At 38.1% G+C, this 27,322-nt stretch overlaps 1 protein-coding gene across 3 annotated transcripts in view; it reads right to left on the bottom strand.

The window, feature by feature from the left end:
• Positions 1-27,173, bottom strand: part of angel1 (angel homolog 1 (Drosophila)) — a 41,454-nt gene extending 14,281 nt beyond the window's left edge. Inside the window, exons 1-10 of one of the 3 annotated variants that reach the window (XM_026229356.1) lie at positions 27,012-27,173; positions 22,135-22,902; positions 18,181-18,398; positions 18,030-18,099; positions 15,629-16,059; positions 14,201-14,327; positions 14,003-14,116; positions 13,245-13,275; positions 12,577-12,740; positions 4,025-4,185 (exon numbers count right to left, since the gene is read on the bottom strand). In XM_026229356.1, coding sequence (XP_026085141.1) covers positions 4,043-4,185; positions 12,577-12,740; positions 13,245-13,275; positions 14,003-14,116; positions 14,201-14,327; positions 15,629-16,059; positions 18,030-18,099; positions 18,181-18,398; positions 22,135-22,902; positions 27,012-27,075 — 2,130 coding nt within the window. In that variant the 5' untranslated portion in view covers positions 27,076-27,173 and the 3' untranslated portion in view covers positions 4,025-4,042. Of the gene's footprint in view, positions 1-3,729; positions 4,186-12,576; positions 12,741-13,244; positions 13,276-14,002; positions 14,117-14,200; positions 14,328-15,628; positions 16,060-18,029; positions 18,100-18,180; positions 18,399-22,134; positions 22,903-27,011 lie in introns of those variants that run through there. The other 2 variants (XM_026229355.1, XM_026229357.1) reach the window with 2 other exon arrangements.
• Positions 27,174-27,322: the final 149 nt, after the last annotated feature.

The raw sequence follows: 27,322 nt of genomic DNA, 5'->3' as shown, positions 1-27,322 counted from the left end.
ACAGAAGGATTCCCCAGCATCTGGAAGCCATACAGAGATCCATCTCTTCACAGTCGTCTTTCATGGGTTGCTCCTCATGCTCAATGACACGATTTACATTCACTGTATGTTTTTCAGTCAGCTGTTCTCATTTTGTTACTGCATACTTTATGAACATTAGTCAGTGCAGAGTTCACTGCTGCAGTAGGATGCTCAACTAGATTCTGGTCAGGAATCAGTGAGCATGAGCTGATGCTGTAGCTAAATTCATTTCAAGAAATAGTTCACTCAAAAAATCATGTACTTAATATTTAGTTTGGCAACAACAAAAAACATCATCCACTTTTGTCAATAGTAAGAGGATTTGGAATTTCCAAATAATGTCGGCCTGTTACATTCTTCTTATTATTAGGTCTATTAGTATGATTAGGTTACTTTTATTATTAAATTACAATTAATTCCCCCGCAATCATTTCATAGCATATCACTGCATATCTGAAGCGCTGTAAGAATAATAAAAGATTAGCTGTTAATAGTGTTCATCGTATGTTTGATAGTCATTAACAAAATCTTAACATACATTTCTGCCATACGTACATCAATTAGATATAGTCACCACTGATATGCTAATTTCCTGTAAAGCTGGTTTGCAACACTTTATATACTTAAAATTGCAATACAAATAAACTTGAACTGAACTGAATGAGACACTCAAAAATGTAGCCAAAGCTCGATGCAAGCTTGCAGTTATGACATTTCATTTAAAACTTAGGAGTTGACGGATTATTTTAAGTTTATTTTATTAATTTATTTTAAACATGGATGAATCATTCACACTGATCAGATTTTGATTTAATGCTGACTTTAACACTTCCCCTACTTGCTGATAATGTACACAGCTTTCTTTAGAAAATATGACCATTGACTCCCTTAAAGCAGCTGACCCTTCAGTTGTCTCACCAACAGCATGCAGATCGTGGAGCGGTTTCCTCTCAGCTTTAAAAAACTGTTCTCAGGGAGTCATTTCTGTCACATTGTGTTTGGTGTCCACTTCGGTGCACTGGGCATCAGCTGCCACGAGGACCTGATGTACAAACCACTGGAGTAAAAAACGCTCATGGTCAAGGTCAAGATCAGTCATTAAATGTGACACGACCCTCACAGTGTGGAGCAGATTGAGTGGAAGCATTTGGTGCTGGATGTGGACAAGCTGTCCAAAGAAGAGCTGATGAAAGAGTTGGAGAGACACACCCAGGGGATACGAGGTTGAAGGTATAGATAATTTGCCTTCAGTTAAATCATATTACCGTTTAATGAAAGTAATGTGACACTCAGCCAAGTATGGTGACCCATACTCAGAATCCGTGCTCTGCATTTAACCCATCCAAAGTGCACACACACAGCAGTGAACACACACCCAGAGCAGTGGGCATCATTATTGCTGCGGCACCCGGGGAGCAGTTGAGGGTTTGGTGCCTTGCTCAAGGACTCCTCAGTCGTGGTATTGCATAAGTAGTAAAAAAAAAAAGTACAACATCCACTGATTAATGATGTTGTGAACTCCAGCAGGTTTGTAAAAGATTTCTGGGAATCCAGCACAAGCGCAACATAGTTTCCTGTCATCTGCATAATTATTAAATAAAACATGTTTTCAAACTGCCACAGTATTTAAAACACCAAAGACTAAATGATCAGAAGTTGTTTCCAGCATTTAGAGAAGACTTTTCACCTAGAATGTCAAATAAATTTGGTGTAAATGTAAAATGGACCTACTACAGAGCCTTGTGGCACTCCATAACTCAATTTGTGTTAAATATTTTTTAGTTTTAAAACATGAAAGCTGATATTAGTGCAAGGGTTATGCTGCTGAACGTTTTATCATACAAAGTGAAAGTATTAACGCTGCATTAACAGTGCATTTTCTCTCAGAAACTAATCTAATTAAACTTTTCTTCACTAATCAGATTTTAATTTGAGCTACAACAGAGAAAAAGTGCTTGCATTTGACTCTAGTGAATGTGTCAGCTGTTTCTGTTGGCTCCAGAACTGATCATTATTTTAAGTTGATCACTTTAATGTACATAAGTCCATTTTTAAAGATGTTGCATATTCAGGGTTTAGTGGTTATGAATAGAGGTCGACCGATATATCGGGCCGATATTTGTCATTTTTTAATATATCTGCATCGGCCGATATCCATGTTTAGTAGCGCCGATTTAAAGTCAGGCACGTCGGTGGGCAGCCCCGTGTTATTACTAAACAATATATATATATTTAATACTTGGTCAGTTTATTGATTTGTTTGGCTAACTTTGGATAAATGTTTTATTTTAATACCGTGCAGTGCACAAAATTAAGATGCGAGAGATGGTTCAAGTCTGTGCTCAATAAATTATGATAAGTTTAGAAATGTTGAACATCCACTTATTATTAGTGTGACATTTTAGCAAGCAAATGAAGGGGAAAACTTCAAGATATCGGCCCTAAAAATCGGCAGCACATATCGGCCATCGGCTGAAGCCAGAAACTAAGCCTTTTTTTTGCACAGGCCTATCTAAAGGGTAAATGGTCCCACCTAGTGATCAACTGTAAAAAATAACAAATGTTACCTCTTCTCAACAGGGAAAACCACCAACAATCAAGAATCTCACACACACACAAACACTATAATTTGCTGTTATACTCCATATAACTCCATATACAAGCCAGAAACTAAGCCTTTTTTTGCACAGGCCTATCTAAAGGGTTAATGGTCCCACCTAGTGATCAACTGTAAAAATATTTGTTTTACCTCTTCCCAAAAGGGAAAACCACAATCAAGAATGCATGATTATATGGTGTCATGGCTTTGCAATCAAAACATTTTGTTATAATGGAAGTCAATGGGGCAAAAACAGCCACCAACAACTAATTAGGGCGAAAAATTTGTAAATCTAATGCTGCACAAAAACTAACAATGCATCAAAGCCAATTTTGTTACTAATCTTTGACATGCCCAAGACTGTGATAAAAGGTAAAAAAAATATCCAGTCCACAAAATTTTATATTGTTTTTTTTCCCAAATCAGTGACATCATTTATGAACTTGGTAATTAAAAAGTTAAAATCTTCGAATTTTTTTAAACATTTGGTAGTTTTGATCAGGACTGAGGTTGATTAATAGAGTTATGCAAAAAAAAAAGAAAAAAATTATTATATTTATCTGTTACATTTTTACAGCAGTTTAATTTAGTGGATGTTTTCATCCACGAACAACTCGAAAGGGTAGTGAATTTGCCCACAGTGTACCGTTGAGTTTTTGAAAAAATTCAAAGCATTTTCCCAAAATATGGGTCAAAATAAGATTTGTCACCAAAAATCATTCCATTAGCTTAAACACAGAGAAAGTTGTGGCCAAAATAAGACTCAACTTTACCCCCTAGTGGATGAAAACGTCCCCAACAACCCACAAGGGTTAACAAATGGTGATTTCTGAATTTTACCATCAATGTTTTGTGCCCAGTAGCTGAAATCTGGTGGATATTTGCACACTTACGCTCTTCAGAGCACCGCTGATTCACTTTGACCTTCTCCAAACCTCTTTCACCGTTGAAAGCAGTTGCTTTTTCTTCATTCTCATTTATGTACCGATAAGTTTTTCAATAGAATGACCACAATATAAGATCATGTGATGTGGATGTACAAACCCAGTCATCTTGATTTTCTTCTTCTGTTCTTCTTGTGTGTTCAATCAGCAAAAACAACAGCAGCAGCACATTTAGGTATTTATTAAGCTCAGTTCAAAATATAAATTCAAACCCAAAACAAATAGAAAACTCTGTCATAAATGCGGGTAACTGCAATCTGATTATCAGAAACATCAACCATAAACAGTGCATACTATTTCCTCGCATCAAACGTCATGCTGGAGAATATTTCACACGCACAAACACGCGTTCTGTTATTGAACAGAAAACTAAATACTTATCTGACCCAATTTTTTTTTTTTTTTTTTTTTACAATTCAATTATAATGCCATGAAAATGATAAAGACGAGCAGTCCTTACATTCGTCAAAAGTTGGGGTCAGACAGGAGGAAGCTGGAGCTTGACGATCAGACTGAGATGATCAGAGGGAAAGGCTTCGTTAGGAAGTCCTCGCAGAGACCAGAGATCAGCCTCTGACAGCAGAGACAGACGACCCAGCAGCTTCAGTCCTGCAGCGCTCTCTGTCAACACACAGAAGCACGTCACTCAACAGAATCAGATCTGATGCATCAGACTTTCATGACTCAGACAATCTGATACAGTGAGAATATGGAGCAAAACATCAGCTCAGTTTTATTCAGAGACTCAAATTGAGTAAAAATACGCAGTAAGAAGAAATGATCATGCTTGTAAATAATGAGAGGTTTATAACAGTAGAACAGATACTGATATAAACTGATGTACAGTATATTTGAGTCTGTGCTCTATATCTGCAGTAATGTGTGTCAGTAAGATGAGATCAGTAAATGATCCGCACATATACAGGTAACACAGTGATTGAGAGCTGAAGAAATAAAGGCTCCTCAGAAGATGTGAGATGTTCCAGAGGCTTGTGAAGATCATTCCTCCACTGAGGAACAGTGAAAGTAAAGCTATATATTACTTTTGCTTTTGTTAATCAAAAGTTGGTCACAAAATAAATATTCAGATCCCCTGCCTCCAGTATATTATTTTAGTCAAACAATTATGAATATTTTGCATTTAGATTCAGAAGAACTTTGCCTATTGAGAGTGAGGAGTTGTCGTCATAGCACAGAGCCCCTCCCCTCGATATCACAGGCTCCGACATGTTGGCAGGACACCAGCGGCGAAACAGGATTGTTTACATGTGTTGTTAACTCAGTAGTAGAGGTGGATTTAGCAATTCCACACTGTTTTACCATGCCTGGAAGTTACTGCTGCGTTAAAGACTGCTCCAGTACCTCACACGATACATATGGAAAACATAGGAACAAAGGAATACAGTTTTTTTAGGTTACACCAAGCGCAAAACAGCGGTATTTGGAGAAGCTCTCAGGCATCCAAAATATCGATCCATATGAGCTCCCTGGAGCGGCACAGAGACCTGGACCATTTACCTCCATGCATATATATAGACATTATTAATTGTTGAATTATCTTGTTTTTGGTATATGTCACTACATAATGCAGGCGTTTAAAAGCCATAAGTATTTGGAGAGTTACGAGGCTTTCTGCTGTGTCTGTGTGCAGGACACTACAAGCCTCCAGGTGGTGAAAACAGTGTTGTACTGGCCAAAGTAAGTTTATTCACATGAGTTTTAGTGTATTGTAATTACATTGCATTAAGCAGACACTTCTTGACCAAAATGACACTTAAGTAACAAAAACTAACTTAAATAACAGCGACTGTTTTGTAAACACTAGATTGTAACGAGATGTTCAATGTACACAAATATTTCCAAAATGTTCTGATGTAGGCTTAAGCTTTGTATGTATAGTTATAATTAGTTTTTAGCCCAATGACACATGTTTTACCAGTTTTTTGTGTTGGGGGCTGCAAAGTGGACAAACCAGTTCTGGGTTAGCTGGGGTAGGTAAATGTATGATTGAAAGATGTAAATGCCCTGGTTAGATTAAAGCCATTAACAGCGTGAATGCAAGGTGACTTACATCGTAAACAATATAATTCACAATGTCCATATGTGTGCATGGAGGTAAATGGTCCAGGTCTCTGTGCCGCTTAGGGCTGGGTATTGTTCAAAATCTTTCGATCCGGTGCCAATTTCGATACCTCAGTTTCGATACTGGTTACTAACGATACTTTTTTCGATACCATATGTTTTAAAATCCATTTCAACATCAACACAAATACATGAAACACAAAACTTTTATTTTTCACCTTAATTAAAACAATTTCTGGTAACACTTCACACTCAGGATAACATTATTAATACAACTGGTTGTGCTTTTTGGATAGGGGTGCGCCATTTAGGGGCAGACTGGGACCAAAAGGGGGCCCTGGACTTTCTGGCCCACAGCAGCCCACCACATCGCAACGCAAACGCTCCTGTTTTGATGTTATTTATTAATTGAATATTTAAGTAAACAGTTTGGGGATTTTTGTAAAAAAAACTGGTTTGTAAAAAACTGGTTTGTAAAAAAAAACAGTGAACTGGTTTGTAAAAAAAAAAAAAGAAAAGAAAAAAAAGAACAACAGCTGTTCATTTAGCGACTCCTAGTGAGCTATACATGCTCATCAAGACACAAACATTATTCTAAAACTCACACTTTGCATTCAGTTATCAGGTCCATACAAATCATGCATGAAATTGAAGTTTATAAACTCAAACGATAGCTTTATGTGCTTTACAGATGAACTTGAAGTCTTTATTCATTCGAGATGTTCAATAATAGATAATCTTTGGCAAGTTCATGATCCGATTAGTGAACCGATGATTCTTTTGAGCCAATCTTTTAAAATAATTATTTATTTTGTTTAACGAAACCAGTGTGGAAACCAGTATTTCACAAACTGGATAGATCTGAGGTGCAGGGCTCGTAAAATCGCTAGCCCCACGTCCCGAGGCTATTGTGTTTTCCAGTCCGATGGGCTATCGTGAATAGTGATGTAAAATTCCTAACTTGATTCGCGTTGTTCACTCGCTTGAAGGGGTGAAACGGATCGTAGCTGATCGTCTGCACTCGTTTCTAAATATTGCTGATTCAAGCGTTTTAAACAATTCACGCGCGTTGAGCTTGCGCTCACTCATTCAAAGCACACGCTGCAAGCAGCATTTCAGACAATGCGCGTACAGATAATGAATTCATCTTTCGCGTTTCGTAGCTTCTGAATGAACACATACACACAATTATATCAAAATAATTGTCTCTGCAAATATTCTCGTAAACACAGTCAGTTATGCATTAAGTGAACGTATACAGTGGCCTGCTGCTTAGAGAAATTCGCTGTACCGGATAAATCTGTCTCTCTCTCTGTTTTTTAGACAACGTGATAGGGGGCGTGTTTCAAGATACGCAATGGAGTAGACCAAACTAAACAGGGAGGGAGGGCAAGCCGGCTTTGGTTGCAATACTCTTATCGCATATGTTGCACTTTGCTGACTCGGCATCCACTTTTATAAAGTGTAGCCACACTTTAGACCTTTTGACATTGTAAAACGAAAACGTTTTGAGAAAAAACAACTACACTTGTGTTGTGTGACTACGAGTATCTTCAAAAATCCTCCCCATCAAGTCACGTGGTGGTCGACAGCCATTCACGGCGAATTTAGGTCCTTACATGCACGTATGCTACAAGCTCACACAGACACAGCCGCTTGGCAAAAAAAAAACACGGCCGCTTGGTTTTTGGAACCGAAATTTGGCACCGAAAGATAAATAATTTTTCGATACTCATAGTATCGAAGTTTTTCGTTCGATACCATAAAGGTATCGAAGTTCGGTACCCAGCCCTAGTGCCACTGCAGGGAGCTCGTATGGGTTGATATTTTGGATGCCTGAGAGCTTCTCCAAATACCACTGTTTTGCACTTGGTGTGAGCTTGATCCTGTAAGGTCCCCTTTCTTTCGCCTTATCTTTTTGCATTGCTTTACTTTCTTCCTTTTTCTTTCTCGTATTCGTAGATCTGTCTCTGTTCCGCCGACAAAATAAACTCTCAATAGAAAATTCAAAACATATGAACATGATTAGAAATTAGAAATGGTTTTTATTTTCTGCGATGCGTGGCAGGCACACATACAAAATATGACAGTGATCATTTTAGGTAATGATTATGTGCTTTATTCAGTGTTAAAAGTGTGAGTTTGAATATTATTTTGCGTGATCTTTATAGCTATAGTAAAAGCAACAATAAATATTTTCCCTCAGATCTTGAAATTCAATTATTGCTTAAACAAACTCACACTAAAATTGTGAACTCACTGCGACCTAACATCCATAACAAAGCTGGTAACTCATCGCTTACTCAAAACTGTTCAGTCCATTCAAATATGAATCATCTACTTTACTCCACATTACTTCAATGTTTGTACTGACACATTGTACATCTACACTAGACACGACAAAGCATTGCGAACCATTTCAACGTTCTGTCAGCACGTCATAAATAGAAAGATTCAGCAGTTTTCTGTCGCGGATTTGTCGCTCCGCTCTGCTCCACATCGAGTGTAGACAGCATCACTGATTATAATAAGTTCTGTGGTATTTTGTAGCGTCGCACTGCACCGCTCGTATCCAGTTTGGACACAATCTAAGGTAATGTCGCTTTCTGATGCTGTGTTTTAAATTTTATGCCACTTTATTTGAAATTAGCATGGGCCAAACATTTTTCTCTGGCAGGCCGGATGTGGCCCACAGGCCGTCTTATTGAGGACCCCTGCTCTAAACTATCAATCAGAGACAGAAGACACGCGATACTGTGAAGAGATGGACCAGCGAAACAGAGCATATATATGGATATATGCATTCCTACCAGGACTTATTTAACATTCAAAAATGATAAGCCATGGTTTACATCTAAACTCGGACACCTTTGTGAGGCCAAAGAGGATGCCCACAGAAATGGGGACTGAGTGTTGTACAATCCGGCCAGGAACACACTGAACAAAGAGATTAGAGCGGCTAAAAAGACCTACGCTAAAAAGTTGGAAGACCAGTTTACTTCCAATGACTCAACTTCAGTGTGGAGAAGACTGAGAGCCATCTCTAACTACAAGACACTATCCCCTTGCACTGAGGCTAATCAACGACTTGCTGATGACCTGAATGAGTTTTATTGTAGATTTGAACTGGACCCCCTGCAGTTTGACAGCACTGTGACAGCAGTGGAGTCATTCAGATTCCTGGGAACCACCATCTCTCAGGACCTGAAGTGGGACAATCACATATGCCGCGTTTCCACCGAAATTACCCGGAACATTTGTACCAGGAACTTTTTTTCCCCAGGAACTTTTTTCCCCCCAGACCTGTTGCTTTCTGTGTTTCCACCGCGGTGTAAAGTACCGGGTAGATTAGGCAAATAGACTGGTGACGTAGGTCTGCGCGCGTTTCTCAATACAAATTACCGCTGATTAAAAAAAACAAAAACAAAAAAACAAAAAAAAGTACGCTGATTTTGGACGTGCATCCTTGGTAGTTGGTTCAGACTTTGTGCATTCCTCTGGGGAGTGTGATGTCCGCGACGACGCAAGTCCGGTGAATCTATAAACAGAAGCGTACTTGATAACTTCAGTCAGCTCGCCTTGGCTACTGCAATTTTCCTTACTGTATATTTACAATAAAACAAAATAGTATATCAAATACCACTGCCTCCTTTCGTTTTCATTTAAGCATAATAACAGCTGCAGAAATGTACTTAGTTCAGGGAAATGTGTATACAGCCATTACAATGAAACGAAATATTATATAAATTCGCCTTTTTTATTTTCATTTTAACATATAGATAAATTGAATACAGACCAAAGAAAACCTGTTAGATTTACCCCGCAGCTGAATGATATTTTATGTTTAACCACTAAAGACACATCAGAGCCAGCGGCACATATCAGAAGGTCTATCCCAGGAGAGGCTGCTCTCTGCGGATACATGAGGACTGAGCTCCCGCTGATCGAGTGGAGCTCACCGTCTCAGAGATCGGCGAAACACATTTTTAAATAGGCGCTGTCTTTATAAATAAACCACAGATTTGAGTTTTAAACAACTACATTCTCGCCTGAAATACTTTTAAAATGACATTTTATGACACAATAACAGTAATATTTGAAAATTATCCAAATAAATGGTGTTTGAACTCAACCAATGCTGCGTGAACTCAGATGGCTTTGGCTACAGCAATTTCCCCTCAGTATATTTACAATAACACAAAATAGGATATAAAATACCACTGCCTCCTTTCATTTTCATTTAAACATAATAACAGCTGCAGAAATGTACTTAGTTCAGGGAAATGTGTATATGCAGCCATTACAATGAAACGAAATATTATATAAATTCGCCTTTTTTATTTTCATTTTAACATATAGATAAATTGAATACAGACCAAAGAAAACCTGTTAGATTTACCCCGCAGCTGAATGATATTTTATGTTTAACCACTAAAGACACATCAGAGCCAGCGGCACATATCAGAAGGTCTATCCCAGGAGAGGCTGCTCTCTGCGGATACATGAGGACTGAGCTCCCGCTGATCGAGTGGAGCTCACCGTCGCAGAGGTCGGCGAAACACATTTTTAAATAGGCGCTGTCTTTATAAATAAACCATAGATTTGAGTTTTAAACAACTACATTCTCGCCTGAAATACTTTTAAAATTACATTTCAAGACACAATAACTGTCATATTTGAAAATTATCCGAATGGTTGAACTCAACCAATGCTGCGTGAACTCAGATCGCTTTGGCTACTGCAATTTTCCCCTCAGTATATTTACAATAAAACGAAATAGGATATAAAATACCAATGCCTCCTTTCATTTTCATTTAAACATAATAACAGCTGCAGAAATGTACTTAGTTCAGGGATAAGTGTAACGTTATATACAGCCATTACAATGAAATAAATATTATATAGACTTGCCTTTTTATTTTCATTTTAACATATAGATAAATTGAATACAGACCAAAGAAAACCTGTTAGATTTACCCCGCAGCTGAATTATATTTTATGTTTAACCACTGAAGAGACATCAGAGCCAGCGGCACAGAAGGTCTATCCCAGGAGAGGCTGCTTCTCGGCGGATACATAAGGACTGAGCTCCCGCTGATTGCGTGGAGCTCACCGTCTCAGAGATCGGCGAAACACATTTTTAAATAGGCGCTGTCTTTATAAATAAACAACAGATTTGAGTTTTAAACAACTACATTCTCGCCTGAAATACTTTTAAAATTACATTTCATGACACAATAACAGTAATATTTTGAAAATGTTGATCCGAATAAATGGTGGTTGAACTCAACCAATGCTGCATGAACTCAACCAATCAGCATGTTTAGCGCCAAAGTCCCGCCCCCGAAAGTTCCGGAACTTTAAAAAAGTACCACCTCGCCAGCAGGGACTTTCTGGGGGGCATTTTTTTACCCGGAACTTTTATTTAGTTCCTGGTTCCTGCGGTGGAAACACACCAAGTACCGGACCAAGTCCCTAGTTCCTGGGTAAAGTTCCTGCGGTGGAAACGCGGCTATAGACTCCATTGTGAAAAAGGCCCAACAAAGGTTGTACTTCCTTCACCAGCCGAGGAAGCTTAACCTGCCACAGGAGCTGCTGAAACAGTTCTACTCAGCCGTCATTGAGTCTGTACTGTGTACTTCAATAACTGTCTGGTTTGGTTCAGCTACAAAATCAGAAGACTACAGAGAACTGTTCGGAGAGCTGAAAGGATTATTGGTGCTCCCCTGCCCACCCTTCAAGAACTGTATACATTCAGAGTGAGGAAAAGGGCTCAGAAAATCACTCTGGATCCCTCACATCCAAGTTACCCCATCTTTGAACTTTTGCCATTGGGCCGGCACCTCAGAGCTGCAAATACCAGGACAGTCAGGCACAAGAACAGTTTATTCCCCCAGGCAATCTACCTCATGAACAGTTAAATGTTCCTCACTTATGCTTATGCAATAAAAATGTGCAATATCCTTATATTTATTTGTTACCCCTCCATCCTAGTACATCCCTGCATCTAACTCAATCCTAATCCATTATCATTTATAGCACAATTGTTTATACACTTATTTATTTGCCTAATATTTTGTTTAGTTTTTTGTGTCTGTGTGTTGTTGTCTGTGTACTGGAAGCCTATGTCACTAAAACAAATTCCTTGTATGCGCAAGCATACTTGGCAATAAAGCTCTTTCTGATTTTGATTTCTGATTCTCTGGCGGGCCAGATGTGGCCCACAGGCCGTCTATTGAAGACTCCTGCTCTAAACTATCAATCAGAGACAGAAGACACGAGGAGACTGCGTGTGAAACAGGTTTAACAGCAGAGTAATAATCATGTTCATCATTCATAGCCTTAGAAAAGTGCTTTATGCTATATTTGTTCGCTAGATAACAGTCTTTAATGATTTAAATAGCCAAACGTGTAAACGATAATTAAATAACAATGAAATAGATAATGTCAGAATAACAATGTTTGGTTCAGTGATATTTTAGTATCGAGATTATACTTTAACTTGGTAATTATTTTAAATGTGATTTTCTGTATTTTTTTTGCTTTCATGTTCATTTTAACAGTATTTTTGTTGTTTTTACAAAAAAAACCATTTGTATTATTTTCTGTTTTTTGTAAATTGTCTATAAAATGTTTAAATGTTTAAATGTCTATAAAATACAATACCTTGTAGTTTCCGTAATTTTTCAGTTATTTTAGTACATAAACTTGAAAATGATACATTTTGCCTTTATTATTTGTATTTATTTTTATATTTTTTATTTTTTGTTTTAGTTGTACTTTACTATAATAATGATGGTTTTATTTGATAATGAAGATGAGACCAGCACTCCAGAGATATTTGCAGCATTAAAAGCAAGCTGATGTTCTTGGGCTCGTGTGAAGTGAGATAACAGCTGGTTCAGATTCACTGGCAGCTCAGCGCATTACCTTCAGCTGCAGCAGAGCCGGTCCTGCGGGTGGAGAAGAAGATGTAGTCCACCATCGCTCCTCCCTCAGAGTTCAGAGTGCTGACCACAGCCGTCTGCGTGTCAGGCTGGACGTGACTGTAAGCAGACCTCAGGCTCAGCTCGTGATGTAACGTGCGTCGGAACCTGCCGAACACCAGATCTGATGTGAGGAACCTCATGTGACCGCTGCAGGACACTCATGTTTCTCCACAGAGATTAATCAAACCAAGTAGCAACCAGATGAAAAAAACTACTTGATAAAGTATTTGAAATAACAGAAGGCAACCTAGACAGCAACATAGTGTTGCCACATCTGGCCCGCATGGATTTCATGCGGGGCCAGATGTGGGCTGGATCTGGGCCGAAACTGCTTGCTGTCTGGGAACATTACAAGACTATTTACTTCAATCCCCTGAACCACTTCAAATGCACTGACTAACTGAATCAAAAATGATGGTACAAAAGAAAATTACTCTTAGACTTCTGATTAAACGTATATATATATAAAAAGATATATTTTATAGTGAGTTTACTGCAAGATATTCAATTATAAACATAATGGACTTCATCACATCATTCAGTCTGGTTCTCTGCTCGATGCATCAGGATTACAGTTAGTGTAGTTCGTCAATGCATCAGCTAACTCACCTTGGGCCAAACATGTCCATGTCTTCTGGGTCTGTAAAAACAAGAGTATATTTCAGGAAGCACACACGACTGCAAACATCTCAGACACATGCAGACGTTGGTGTGAAGCACTGGGCTGCACCAGCCATCTGCAAGTTATTAAACTGAAAAGTAAAAGCCACACTAAAGGCTTAGTAACTACTAGTCAGTTAGTTTTTAACTAACTCTGTACTTGTTGCACCACTGTTCTCTTTTCTCAACAGAATGCAGCTAGAAGGTCGTAAGTTCTGTGTAAAGTAAAGCATATTCATATAATATGATCTTTACCTTCAATGAAAGGATTCGTTGTTGGGTGATGAGAGATAAAATACATGTTTATGGTGTTCATAATGTTTGTGAACATTCGGTTTTATTTAATGGTATTATTTCTGAAAGTAATGATAAAATATGTCCGATATACGACTCATCTGTTTTTGTTTTCTCTCAGCAATGTTTGACCGGCCAGTAGCAGAAATCTAGCCACTATGTTAAGACTGTCTAAACAATTAATTAGACCAACTAACAGTTAACCAGGGGTTAATGAGTCTGATTTTTTTAACTCAAATTAGTGCAGTCAAAACATGGCATACACACATTAAGTTTCAGCTAAGGTTAAAGGTGCAATGCTCAAATAGTTAGTAGTGTGTAAATTGTAATGCAGTGCCAGGTTACTTTAAAACCAGGCTAGGCTTAACTCTTGCCCAGCTGGTGCACCAGACATGAGGAGAGTAGTCTATCACCTGGTGTTTTGTCAGTGACTCCTCGTATGAGCTCCAGATCAGCGGGACGCACACACGCCGCCGGACTGTATCGCAGCTGACACAGAAACTCAGCACTGTACTGCCGTTTATCTGCTGGAAACATACAGCTATGAGCTAAACTTAACACATGCATGCTGGGAATCCAATTCAAGGGGTGAAATGTGAGCTGGCGCTGACCTGAAGCTGCGCTCTGTGTGTCAGACCTGTACTGACAGTCGTCACTGATGCCGAGGCTGCTGGGCCACAAGGGGGCGAAAAGCCTCGTGTGATGGACTTTATACGACAAATCCACCTGACCTGAAACCTGCAAGAGCACACACTCCATTCACAACACAGTCCAATCACACAAACACTTGAAGTACATAACAGTTATTACGTCAACAGAGTTATGTTCGCTGGAAAACAAAGAATGGCTTTTATTTAAAAAAAATAATGTATATTCCAGTGAATGAGAATCACTACATCTCATTTGATCTATTTCAGTTTTTATCAGGATCTTGATGAGTGTAAAAACAGATTCACATTATGAAGCACTTAAGTTCAATACTAAAGACTCAAAACAGTCACACTAATTCTACAAAGCGTTGCTTCAGAGGACTTGGCATAAACGACATATGGATTGTCACTTTTTTGGAGCTTGTAAGTTTTGGACCCTGTGTCGACTTTATAATGTGGACAAAAATAGCTGAAAGAATCTAAATGTCTTTTGTTGTGCAATGCTCTATATTTATGTACTGATCTCAGCCATGTAAGTAAAGCTGAATCACTAATGGATAACACATTTCTACCATCACACAGTACAGTATGGCATCTTACTGTCTGATGTCATTTATCAGTGATGTTCAGGTGATGTGCTACAGACAACAGTGGGAAGAACTGAAAGTGGAAGGTAATTATCAAATAAAATGACAAAGAAATCATGTATAGTTAGAATAGCAAAATAAATAGACTGATCGACACTAATAACACTAACATATTTTTGACAACTTCTTAGAACAAAACCAATATTTAAAACTCTTAATACAAAAACATTAGATATTCAAATCTCTCAACAGAACAAAACCGATCAATAGTTAAATATCGTAATAAAACAAAACAAAACAACAGATAGTTAAATCTCTTAATACAACAAAAGAGACTAATATTTAAATCTCTTAGTAGAACAAAACAGACTGATATTTAAATCACATGATATAACAAAGCAACTAATATTTTAATCTCTTACTAGAATAAAACAACTAATATTTTAATCTTTTACTAGAACAAGCCTGGCCGATGTTTAAATCACTTAATATAACAAAACAACTGATATTTAAATCTCATAACGGAAAAAAAACGATGTTTACATGTTTCTATACAAATAGACTAGACTTGTCCAACATTCCTATTCAGTCTACAGAGTATATGCCGCGAATATTGATAAATTAAATGTTTTATATTGATAATAAATTAGATGTTTCATATTGGTAAATTAATTGTCTGATTTCCAGAATACTGTTAGTTCATTCTGATGAATAAAGTAGTGACTGTGTTGGGTTTTCAGTATGTAAATGTAGGACCGCTGTTTGTCCTGCTGTCGTATAAGACTGTAACCGGGTCACTCACCATCCAGGCAGGTAACCCGTGGTAGTACAGCTGTCCGGTGGTGATAAAATTCCACAGAGGACTGTTAGGTAAAGCGTTAAAGTCTCCACATAAAACCACCTCACAGTGTCTTCCTTCACTCTTGCATTTCTTGATCATGGTGTCGATCTCAGCGAACATGATGGCCAGCTGGGCGAGCTTCACGTCTCCTCTCCTGGGGTTGAACAGTAGGTGTGTGTTGGCCACACATATGGGGCTGAACGCTTCATTCTGCCCTGCCGTCGGCTGAAGGAGCAGCACGATGCCCACGTTATCACGATCCAACAGCTCACAGTCTGATCTGCGAAACTCCAGCAGGCTGATGGAAAGCTGGGTAAAGCGATTGCTGCGATAACACACCGCACATCCGTCTGTTTTAGTGCCGGTGCGTCGTTTGTAGATGCAGGTGTAACCTAGGTAAAAAAAAAAAAAAATCTATTAATAATTGTTATAAACAGGAAACAACATCTGAACACACCTGCAAATTCACAACTTGCCATGAGTCTGACTGATTTCAACATATAAACAAAGCTCTCAAATCTTATTTCCAGTCTTGCATGTTAAAACTTGCATTTGGATTTGATGACTTAACAAATACAAAATTAAAATTATGTCTGATTTGTTGTACCCTTTTCATACTGCATTTGAAAGCATGGAATGCAATTATTACTAGGTTTACAATACAGGACAAATTATACAAATACTACAGGTGCTGGTCATATAAATAGAATATCCTCAAAAAGTTGATTTATTATAATTCCATTAAAAAAGTTAAACTTGTATATTATATTCATTCAATACACACATACTGATATATTTCAAGTTTATTTCTTTTAATTTTGATGATTATAACTGTAAACTAAGGAAAATCCCAAATTCAGTATCTCAGAAAATTAGAATATAACTTAAGACCAATACAAAGAAAGGATTTTTAGAGATCTTGGCCAACTGAAAAGTACGAACATGAAAAGTATGAGCATGTACAGCACTCAATACTTAGTTGGGGCTCCTTTTGTCTGAATGACTGCAGCAATGCGGCATGGCATGGAGTCGATCAGTCTGTGGCACTGCTCAGGTGTTATGAGAGCCCAGGTTGATCTGATATTGGCCTTCAGCTCTTCTGCATTTTTGGGTCTGATATATTCCATCTTCCTCTTCACAATACCCCATAGATTTTCTATGGGGTTAAGGTCAGGTGAGTTTGCTGGCCAATTAAGAACAGGGATACCATGCTCCTTAAACCAGGTACTGGTAACTTTGGCACTGTGTGCAGGTGCTAAGTCCTGCTGGAAAATGAAATCTGCATCTCCATAAAGTTGGTCAGCAGCAGGAAGCATGAAGTGCTCTAAAACTTCCTGGTATACGACTGCGTTGACCTTTGACCTCAGAAAACACAGTGGACCAACACCAGCAGATGACAAGATACCACAAACCATCTCTGACTGAGGAAACTTTACACTGGACCTCAAGCAACGTGGACTGTGTGCCTCTCCTCTTTTCCTCCAGACTCTGGGACCCTTGGTTCTTGAAGCACTGACTCCAGCTGCAGTCCACTCTTTGTGAATCTCCCCCACGTTTTTAAATGGGTTTTGTTTCACAATCCTCTCCAGGGTGCGGTTATCTCTATTGCTTGTGCACTTTTTTCTGCCACATCTTTTCCTTCCCTTCTCCTCTCTATTAATGTGCTTGGACACAGAGCTCTGTGAAGAGCCAGCCTCTTTTGCAATGACCTTTTGTGTCTTGCCCTCCTTGTGCAAGGTGTCAGTGGTCATCTTTTGGACAACTGTCAAGTCAGCAGTCTTCCCCATGATTGTGTAGCCTACAGAACTAGACTGAGAGACTATTTAAAGGCTTTGCAGGTGTTTTGAGTTAATTAGCTGATTAGAGTGTGGCACCAGGTGTCTTCAATATTCAACCTTTTCACAATATTCTTATTTTCTGAGATACTGAATTTGGGATTTTCCTTAGTTGTCAGTTATAATCATCAAAATTAAAAGAAATAAATATTTGAAATATACATCTGTGTGTAATGAATTAATATAATATACAAGTTTCACTTTTTTAATGGATTTAGTGAAATAAATCAACATTTTGATGATATTCTAATTATATGACCAGCACCTGTATAAGCATATCCAACTTTATCTGCATACATAAAGTACACTTATTTGAAGCAATATATATTATACAGCAAATCTCAACTGCTTGATTGCTTGTATCCTTCCTCACAAAATGTGAACTATATTATCACCCACTTTGACTTGATGTGTCTTTATCTAGCATTGGGTCATTTTTTTATTTTTTTAAGTGCGCTCATATCAGTAGCAGGTTCATCACATGTTCCCAGAATAATACTGGCAGCTGTTTATGCTCTGTTCCTCACCCATGTCAGTCAGGACAGGATAGATCTGCTCTAGGAAGTGATCTTCTTGAACTTCCTGAAGACAAATAATCTGTACAAAAGAGGAAATAATGATATTGCTAAGAATCAACAGAAGTTATAATTCTATCTTTTGGGTTGGACATCGCCTTACGTCAGGTTGCCACATCTGGAGCTCCTTCAGGATGGTCCGGAGCCGCTGGTCCCACACTAACACTTCCTCTGGACAGTGTGTGTACAGCTGTGGATTCGCTTCTAGCAGATACTGAGCCAGGATGTTGTAAGACATGATGCTGAAGTCAAACACAGCAGCTGTGTCTGCACAAGTGCTGGTGTGGGTCTCACTAAGGTCCTCCCACACCCGCCACATCACTTTGACATGGGAAAACAATTATATAACATAAGATGTAACTTAAATTACCAGTCAGACATTTATTCACATCTCATCTTTGAATACATTAAAGACACTTATACTATGAATAGTTATTACAATTTAAAATAACTGTTGCGTAGGATGACATACACTCAGGGTCACTGTTGGGAGCCCCAAACACTGATGCATTCAGAAAAGGCAAATGAAAGTTGGCAACTGGAATTTCTCATTCAACTTTGTTCTTTGGAGCTGAATCTTCAGGTCTCGTTTGCAGAAAAATAAGCAGATTCCAGTTACATCTCTCCACTGCAAACTTCAGCACAAACTTCAGCTCTGTCTCTCTCCCAAGTGCTTCAGCTGTGATCTTGAGGAGGTTATTTCCGCAAATTTCTCTGAAAGAGCTATACAGTGGATAGCAACCAGGAAAACAGGGCCACAAACTATACTGGGGATATCAACTGACTCGAGTTGTTGGTTGTAGTACTAGCCCTGAGGAGGTATTGGCCATTTATCCAGGGCAAGCACGTGTGGATCTAGACTGACAACACAGCGACAGTGGCATATACAGTATTGTTCAAAATAATAGCAGTACAATGTGACTAACCAGAATAATCAAGGTTTTTAGTATATTTTTTATTGCTACGTGGCAAACAAGTTACCAGTAGGTTCAGTAGATTCTCAGAAAACAAATGAGACCCAGCATTCATGATATGCACGCTCTTAAGGCTGTGCAATTGGGCAATTAGTTGAAAGGGTGTGTTCAAAAAAATAGCAGTGTCTACCTTTGACTGTACAAACTCAAAACTATTTTGTACAAACATTTTTTTTTTCTGGGATTTAGCAATCCTGTGAATCACTAAACTAATATTTAGTTGTATGACCAGAGTTTTTTAAAACTGCTTGACATCTGTGTGGCATAGAGTCAACCAACTTGTGGCACCTCTCAGCTGTTATTCCACTCCATGATTCTTTAACAACATTCCACAATTCATTCACATTTATTGGTTTTGCTTCAGAAACAGCATTTTTGATATCACCCCACAAATTCTCAATTGGATTAAGGTCTGGAGATTGGGCTGGCCACTCCATAACATTAATTTTGTTGGTTTGGAACCAAGACTTTGCCCGTTTACTAGTGTGTTTTGGGTCATTGTCTTGATGAAACAACCATTTCAAGGGCATGTCCTCTTCAGCATAGGGCAACATGACCTCTTCAAGTATTTTAACATATGCAAACTGATCCATGATCCCTGGTATGCGATAAATAGGCCCAACACCATAGTAGGAGAAACATGCCCATATCATGATGCTTGCACCTCCATGCTTCACTGTCTTCACTGTGTACTGTGGCTTGAATTCAGAGTTTGGGGGTCGTCTCACAAACTGCCTGTGGCCCTTGGGCCCAAAAAGAACAATTTTACTCTCATCAGTCCACAAAATGTTCCTCCATTTCTCTTTAGGCCAGTTGATGTGTTCTTTGGCAAATTGTAACCTCTTCTGCACATGCCTTTTTTTTAACAGAGGGACTTTGCGGGGGATTCTTGAAAATAGATTAGCTTCACACAGACGTCTTCTAACTGTCACAGTACTTACAGGTAACTCCAGACTGTCTTTGATCATCCTGGAGGTGATCATTGGCTGAGCCTTTGCCATTCTGGTTATTCTTCTATCCATTTTGATGGTTGTCTTCCGTTTTCTTCCACGTCTCTCTGGTTTTGCTCTCCATTTTAAGGCATTGGAGATCATTTTAGCTGAACAGCCTATCATTTTTTGCACCTCTTTATAGGTTTTCCCCTCTCTAATCAACTTTTTAATCAAAGTACGCTGTTCTTCTGAACAATGTCTTGAACGACCCATTTTCCTCAGCTTTCAAATGCATGTTCAACAAGTGTTGGCTTCATCCTTAAATAGGAGCCACCTGATTCACACCTGTTTCTTCACAAAATTGATGACCTCAGTGATTGAATGCCACACTGCTATTTTTTTGAACACACCCCTTTCAACTAATTCAACTAATTGCCCAATTGCACAGCCTTAAGAGCGTGCATATCATGAATGCTGGGTCTCATTTGTTTTCTGAGAATCTACTGAACCTACTGGTAACTTGTTTGCCACGTAGCAATAAAAAAATATACGAAAAACCTTGATTATTCTGGTTAGTCACATTGTACTGCTATTATTTTGAACAATACTGTATAATTTGCCAGGGCATTTTTCTCTCATTGTCCACTGTGGAATACCCTGACCAAGGCCCTCCTTAGCATGGACGCAGTGGCACACAGCTGACCCTAGGGCAAGGGTTGGGCAATATGGCCAAACAAATTATCACAAGAAAAAAATTTATATCAGTCGATACTGATAATCATAACGATAAATTCCAAAACGTTATTTCTTAAAAAAGTTTAAAGGCAGATTTTTTACTTCCAGGTGAAAGCTATAGAAACCCTTAAACTGTGGTTTTAAACTTCTCTTTATGGCCAGAGCATGACAAATTCTTCACATTTTTTAATTCTTTACATTATTCCAGATATTTTTCAAAATTAACAAAATGAATACCTTAATAGAAACATTGAATTCTTCGTTTTTGCATGTTCTAATGGGTGATTTTGTTTCAAATCATGAAACAGGTTTGTGTTGCCTGACTTTGACGACGTGTATCCTCAGCACTTTTTGCAGTGCAGGCTGAAGTATTAATATGATTTTTTTTTTGTTTCACTAAGAAACGCACATTTGAATGTAGCTTGAGTTATCTAAAGGATATAGATATAAAATTGTTATTTATCAGAAAAATTCACATCTGTAAAAATTTTAACAACCCAATTTTTCTATGATGAAATGTAATAATTCTGACTATTTGAGTTTTACTAAAATTAAAAGATAAAATCCAGGATCAACACGGTTCATGTACTGCAGGGTAAGATTAAACAAATGTACATTTAACCATTTTAATATGGAGAGGCACTGAAATGTAGACCTTCATTTGTGTGTTGTTGATCTACATGAAGTGAGAACAGTTAGCTAACTAACTTTAACATAAGCTAGTTTCGCCGGAGATACCTTGCAGCACAATATGACATTAACAAATTTATACTTAATGAGCATATGAAGTAATGAGCGTATACGTTTTCGTCTTCATTGGGATTGGAGTTGAATGCTTAGGGACATATTGATCGGTCCTATTTGGGTTTAGGAAAAGGAATAAAGTAAGTTTATTGCCCACCCTCTCAGGATACCTGGAATCAGTGTTAAAATTACCCAAGGCACATAGTTTTGCCATTTTTGTACCAAAAACACCAAACTGATGAAAGATTTGTATCTTCCAATGTTTCTCTATGGTGCTGAAACCTAAAGATGTCCAAGTTGTGCGCCCCATGCAGCTGATGCTCAAATGCCATTGGCTCATATGTGTTTGAGGGGAGGGGCTTATCGATAGGAATGAACAATTACAATAAAAAACAGATCATCTGCAATAAAATAAACTCTTAAATGTGTATTTTGTCTGTTTTTTTCTCACTAGTCTAAAAGAAGACATGTTATAGGAGCAAAACAGACCAAAATCTTAAAATTGACCAGTGCATGAAAAACACTGGGTTTCCCTGCAGATTTTTAAAATTAGGACAATTTATGTGTAAAAACTAATTTCAATAATTGAAGCATAAACCATTTGATCAAAAGGACCAAACTTTTGTCAGGTATTTGTGCAGTGTATATTTTTGGTAAATCAAGGATTCGCACCTTCAATATTGTCCTGAAGAGCAGGATAGTAGCTGACGTCAGGAAACTGCACATAAGGGCAATAACACATCTGTGAGAGCCCGAGGCCTACAGGAAAATGCCAACCAATGGGCTCCGCTGGTGTCTGGACCTGCTGAGAGTCTGCAAGCAAGGCCGCCAAATCAAACACTGGGCTGCCAAGGGCTTCATTCCCAGCGTCAGAATCAAACCCCAGGAAGATATCAGCACTGGGATGAGTGAATCCATCTGACATCGATGAATCCACCTCACGGTCATCAAATACACCAAGCTGGTTGAATGCAGAGAGCATATTATCAATGTCTGAGTGTCTCTGAAACTCAATATTGGGAAACACAGACTCATTCTTCACAGGATCTCCATCTGTTGTTTCTTCTAGCACTGATTCTGAGAGGTTTATGTCACTGTGTGTCCTCTCTGACCACCGACACGCTCTCACACCAGTGTTTCCATCACTCACAGATGCCGCAGGAGCTTCCATCTGATTGACGTAATGCAGTGGTTTGTGCAAATCTTTATGCATTTCCTCCTCGTCCAACTCCTCTGGTCTCTTTTTGAGCTCCAGTAGATCTCCCAGCACTCCGTGAGGACTCTCAGTGTCCGTGTGGTCTGGATCAGGACCGGTGGATGTTTTTACAGTGCTGTCCCACTGCAGTAACAGGCCTGTCTGCTGCTGTCCAGAAAGAGCACCACCACCATCCCAAACCTCTTTGCCATTAACGTACACAGATGGAGCCTTGTGCCACAATTCTGTGGAGAGACAAAATATAGAAGTCACAGATCTATTTGGAAAAATAAACATTTTCTGAATTTACTGGAACTCAAAAACTACAGTTACCACAAAGAAATAAGTACCAGGGGCATGTTAAAAAAGTCCATCCCCAAAGACTCCATCCCTAGTGCACTTCTGACACAAATACCAAACAAAGTCCATCCGAATACATACAATTTCACCCTTTCATATGTGAGTTATTTAAAGGTGATATATTATGCCCCTCTGGTGTCCCCAGAATGTGTCTGTAAAGTTTCAGCTAAAAATACCTCTCTGATCATTTATTACATCATCTTAAAAATGCCTATTTTGAGTGGAAGCAGAAACGCTGCTTTTTGTGCCTGTCTCTTTAAATGCAAAAAACTGCTGCTCCCTGCTCCCTTTTCCAAAATAGAGCTGCGTCATAACCTTCTAAAGACATCTGTTTTGGTTCTGATTATCATGTTTATCATGTGTTTTAGACTAGGGATGCATCGATACAATACTCTGGATTGGTATCGGCTCCGATACTGGCATTTTCTGTGGATCGGGCATCGGTCAGACGAGACAGATCCAAATCTGATATTGTGCATATAACTATTCTGTGTTAATGTTGAGCTCCATAGTTCTATGTGAGCTACAGATTAATATTGAAGTCATTAAATTCAAGTTCACATAAACTCTTCTCTCCGCTGTGGCTGTCTGTCATCCTCCATTCAGTGTTCAAACTGCGCTTTTCTGGGCACTGAGGACAGCGACTCAGTAGCCTACCTGAATTTAATGTGTAATTAGCATAGGTATTTAGGTACATTTCAAGCTTTCTTAAGATATTCTCAGCCTACGCTGAGTTTCGTTAAATTAGGCAACTAGCAATGCAAGTGGCCGCGAGGGCGCCTGCATGATTAGGCCTGTCGTCTGCTATATTTGCTTCTTATGTATTAAATCCAGGCAATTGGTTGATAAAAAAAATTATTAAAATTAAGATACAATTTAAACAAAACGAAATTCACTTCAAAAAAGTATTTCTACTAAACAAAACTTAATTAAGTGGTCAAAATCATGTCTGACCCACTCCATGTCTCTCGATATTGCGCATCTTATCTTACTCGTGCGGTTCACTTTTCATAATCAACATAAATTAAAAAATAACATTATAATATTTTAACAAATATTAAACTAAATAAGCTTATTTAATGGCTACAACATGTATAGTAGACCTAGAATCTCTATTTGTACAAACTGCTGCACATTCATTTCATTCTGAATTTTGCACACATAAGTTGAAAGGCATTTGTTTGTGCATGCATGTAAAACATATCTGCAACTTTTATCGAGTTCACTGATAATTATGCGTGCATTTATGAATTATTATCTTAATCTATAATGAAACAAGGACGAAACATATGCTTTGTTTGTTTAGAATGGAATGGATCGCAAATAGATCCGAATGAAGAAATGAACCATAGTAGAAAATGTTTTTTTTTTCCGTCTATTTGAAAGTTAGGCTAATAAACATGTTGCATTCGGCGGCCTGATTATGTCATTTTTTACCTTACATAGCCTGCCTCCAGTTTTCCTCACCTTGACTAATTAAGAGGCGATACTTGACCGGCATATCATCAAAATGTCCTGAAAACCGGCACCATTTTTTTCTAGCGGAAACTCTGGTTGGGTATCACAAAACGGAATATAATACGAAAAGTAGGTACTATCTTACAGCGGTTTGCAACGATTCTCCTTTCCCCCACAATGCATTGCACTATGTCACCTTGGGGAGAGAATTTACCAAAGCCCACATTGAGAGTGACTAGAGAGACGAGTAGCAGACGAGAGTATTCAGATAGCGCAGATTATAGATAAATAGGCTGAGGCTACCTTTCCTTCACTTCTCCCCAATGTTACGCCATCACCGAATTGTGTAAAAAATATGTTAATACCAAAAACGTAAAAAACTTGTCTTTAAGACCATTTTTGAGACATTTTAAAAATGTTATACATATCTTGAGTGATTTATGTACACATTAATCGACAGTGGTGGATAACCTGCAGCATGGGCTTTAAGAACATGTGAAGAAACCGTCACAAATATATTACTTTTAATTTTAACAGAAAAATCTCTGTTGTGCAACACTTTGTTTGCCAAAAAGTAAAAGGGTTTTTCATTTAATTAGGATAAATTAAATTGTTTAACTTCATCTGATTACCAGAACATTTTATATGGCCTTATTATTGTTTAAAAAAGGACCCTATATATGTGGCTCTTAATTTATTTTGATAAATTCACCATTTGTAAAAATTAAATTAAATTAAATTTATTCATTTAGCAGACGCTTTTATCCAAAGCAACTTACAGTGCATTCAGGCTAACATTTTTTACCTAACAATTAAAAGGATGTTTCCCGTAAATATTTTTTGAAATATCAGAAGCATTTGTATTAAAATTATATTCACTGAATGTAATAAAATTTGAAGAAAAAAACATTTGAATCAAGAGCTTGTGAATCAAAATCGAATTGAATCGAGACATCTGAATGGATATCCAGCCCTACCGATGAGACAAGAAATAAATACAGTTACGATCTGCTTTTAACTTCTGCTGATTTAACTGCTTCTCACAAAGGGTATTTCTTTACACTCTCTTGGCTGATGCTTGAACACACTTTACTGTTTATCACAACAAAGGTCTAAGCAAGCGCACGACACTGACAACGTATGCGAATAGATCTGTGTCATCTTCACTTCTCCCTCTTTCACTCCTGATCAAGACAGAGACCCACCGCCATCTGTTTCAGTGTTGAAATAAATATGGCTTGCTACTGAGGCAGATAACATGGCTAATTAACTAGCTAACGTCGCTAGTTTCCTCCCTCACGTTACTTCACCGAGTGAGGAATAGCATTACAAAGTAGGCCTACATACTGTAATGTACTTTTCTGCAATGTAGTACAATAATTACATTTAGCTGGTATCACGTCTATACTTTTAAGCCTCCTGCCACTGTTTACATCTGTTCAAAATCATAACATTTAAGACACAAAAAACAATCTTAGCCACTGTGTGTTGTACGGAGAGAGCTGCAGGTTTACAGACTGCATTTTTTTAATAATTTTTTATAATTATGTTTTTATTATATTTTTCATTATTGAGCTCACTTAAGTGACTGCATTTATTTCATGTTGTTAATTTATAGGGATTATTCTTTTTTCTTTTTTTTACTTTTTTTTCTTTTTTTTTTCAAAAAATAATTTATGTTCTGATTATTGTTGAGCTCCAGGTTTAGGCTCACTTCAGTGACTGCACTTAATAAAGAATAATTTTATTATTTATCCTGACATGTTTACTGTTCCAAAACGTTCTATATGTTTCTTAAAAATAAAATATATTGTGTAATATATATATATATATATAAGCATATTTTTTAGATATACTTGCAATACCGTGATATTTTTCTCTAAGGTTATCATACAGCCCATGCCTAGAGGAATTGTTGATTTTTAATTATTTCACTATTTATTCAATACAGTTTCTTTGGCCAAAACAATGATTTGATAAATGTGTATGTTTTCGTTAACACTTTTGCGGTTTCTTGATTTATTATTATAGTCTAATGGTGTTTAATGACAGGTTCCCAGAATCACTAGCCTATATGTTAAACTGAAATGTGAAATAAAACGGTTTCATTTATTATTATCGTTTTTTTTCTTTCTTTCTAACAGTAACGTTACCAGTGAGAATATTTCATGAGATGTTGTTATTGTTAATACGATAATGCTGTGCATGGCTTCTGTCAATAAAGAACCGATCGAAAACAAACCAACCTAAAATAATAAGTGTGACAACTAGCCCCGGTCTGTCCCTACAGCGGTGTACAATACACTGTACCAGATTGGGATGTGAGGGAAATGAGCTGATTGTCTGGTTTGTCAGCATTAATGGATGACTGATCGCGAGGCCTGCAGAGCCGATCGATTGGTTACCGTCACCGATAATCAGCCGCACTTTACGGGACTCCGCGCAAACTCAGTCTGACAGCAGCTGATGCGCTTTATTCGGCCTCAGACACACGTGCTGTACATCAACAAGCGACATAACAATGCTATAGTCTCACCTGAAACCCTGCCGAGGAGCCTCGAGAGCGGATACAGCGCATAAAACATCACACTCGCGATCATGATCACCGGACACCGCGAAACTACTTTATTCACTTCTCTGAACGGGACGCGGCGTTCAGCGTGACGACACACACAGCGCCATGACGTCAAGCCCAACCGCCGCTGACCACTAGAACTGTTTAAAAAAAACACCAAAACCAACGTTACATGACGCAATGCCAACATAAACTCTTTTTCAAAAACGAAATAAAATAGCACCTAGATTTTTTTTTTTTTTTTTTGGAACTCTATTATTGATAATATTAAT

Source organism: Carassius auratus, chromosome 42 (genome assembly GCF_003368295.1).
Source record: "Carassius auratus strain Wakin chromosome 42, ASM336829v1, whole genome shotgun sequence".
In the NCBI taxonomy this organism is placed as follows: Eukaryota; Metazoa; Chordata; class Actinopteri; order Cypriniformes; family Cyprinidae; genus Carassius; species Carassius auratus.
The sequence above is the reverse complement of the archived record's forward strand: the minus strand, read 5'-3'. Positions and strand labels throughout refer to the sequence as shown.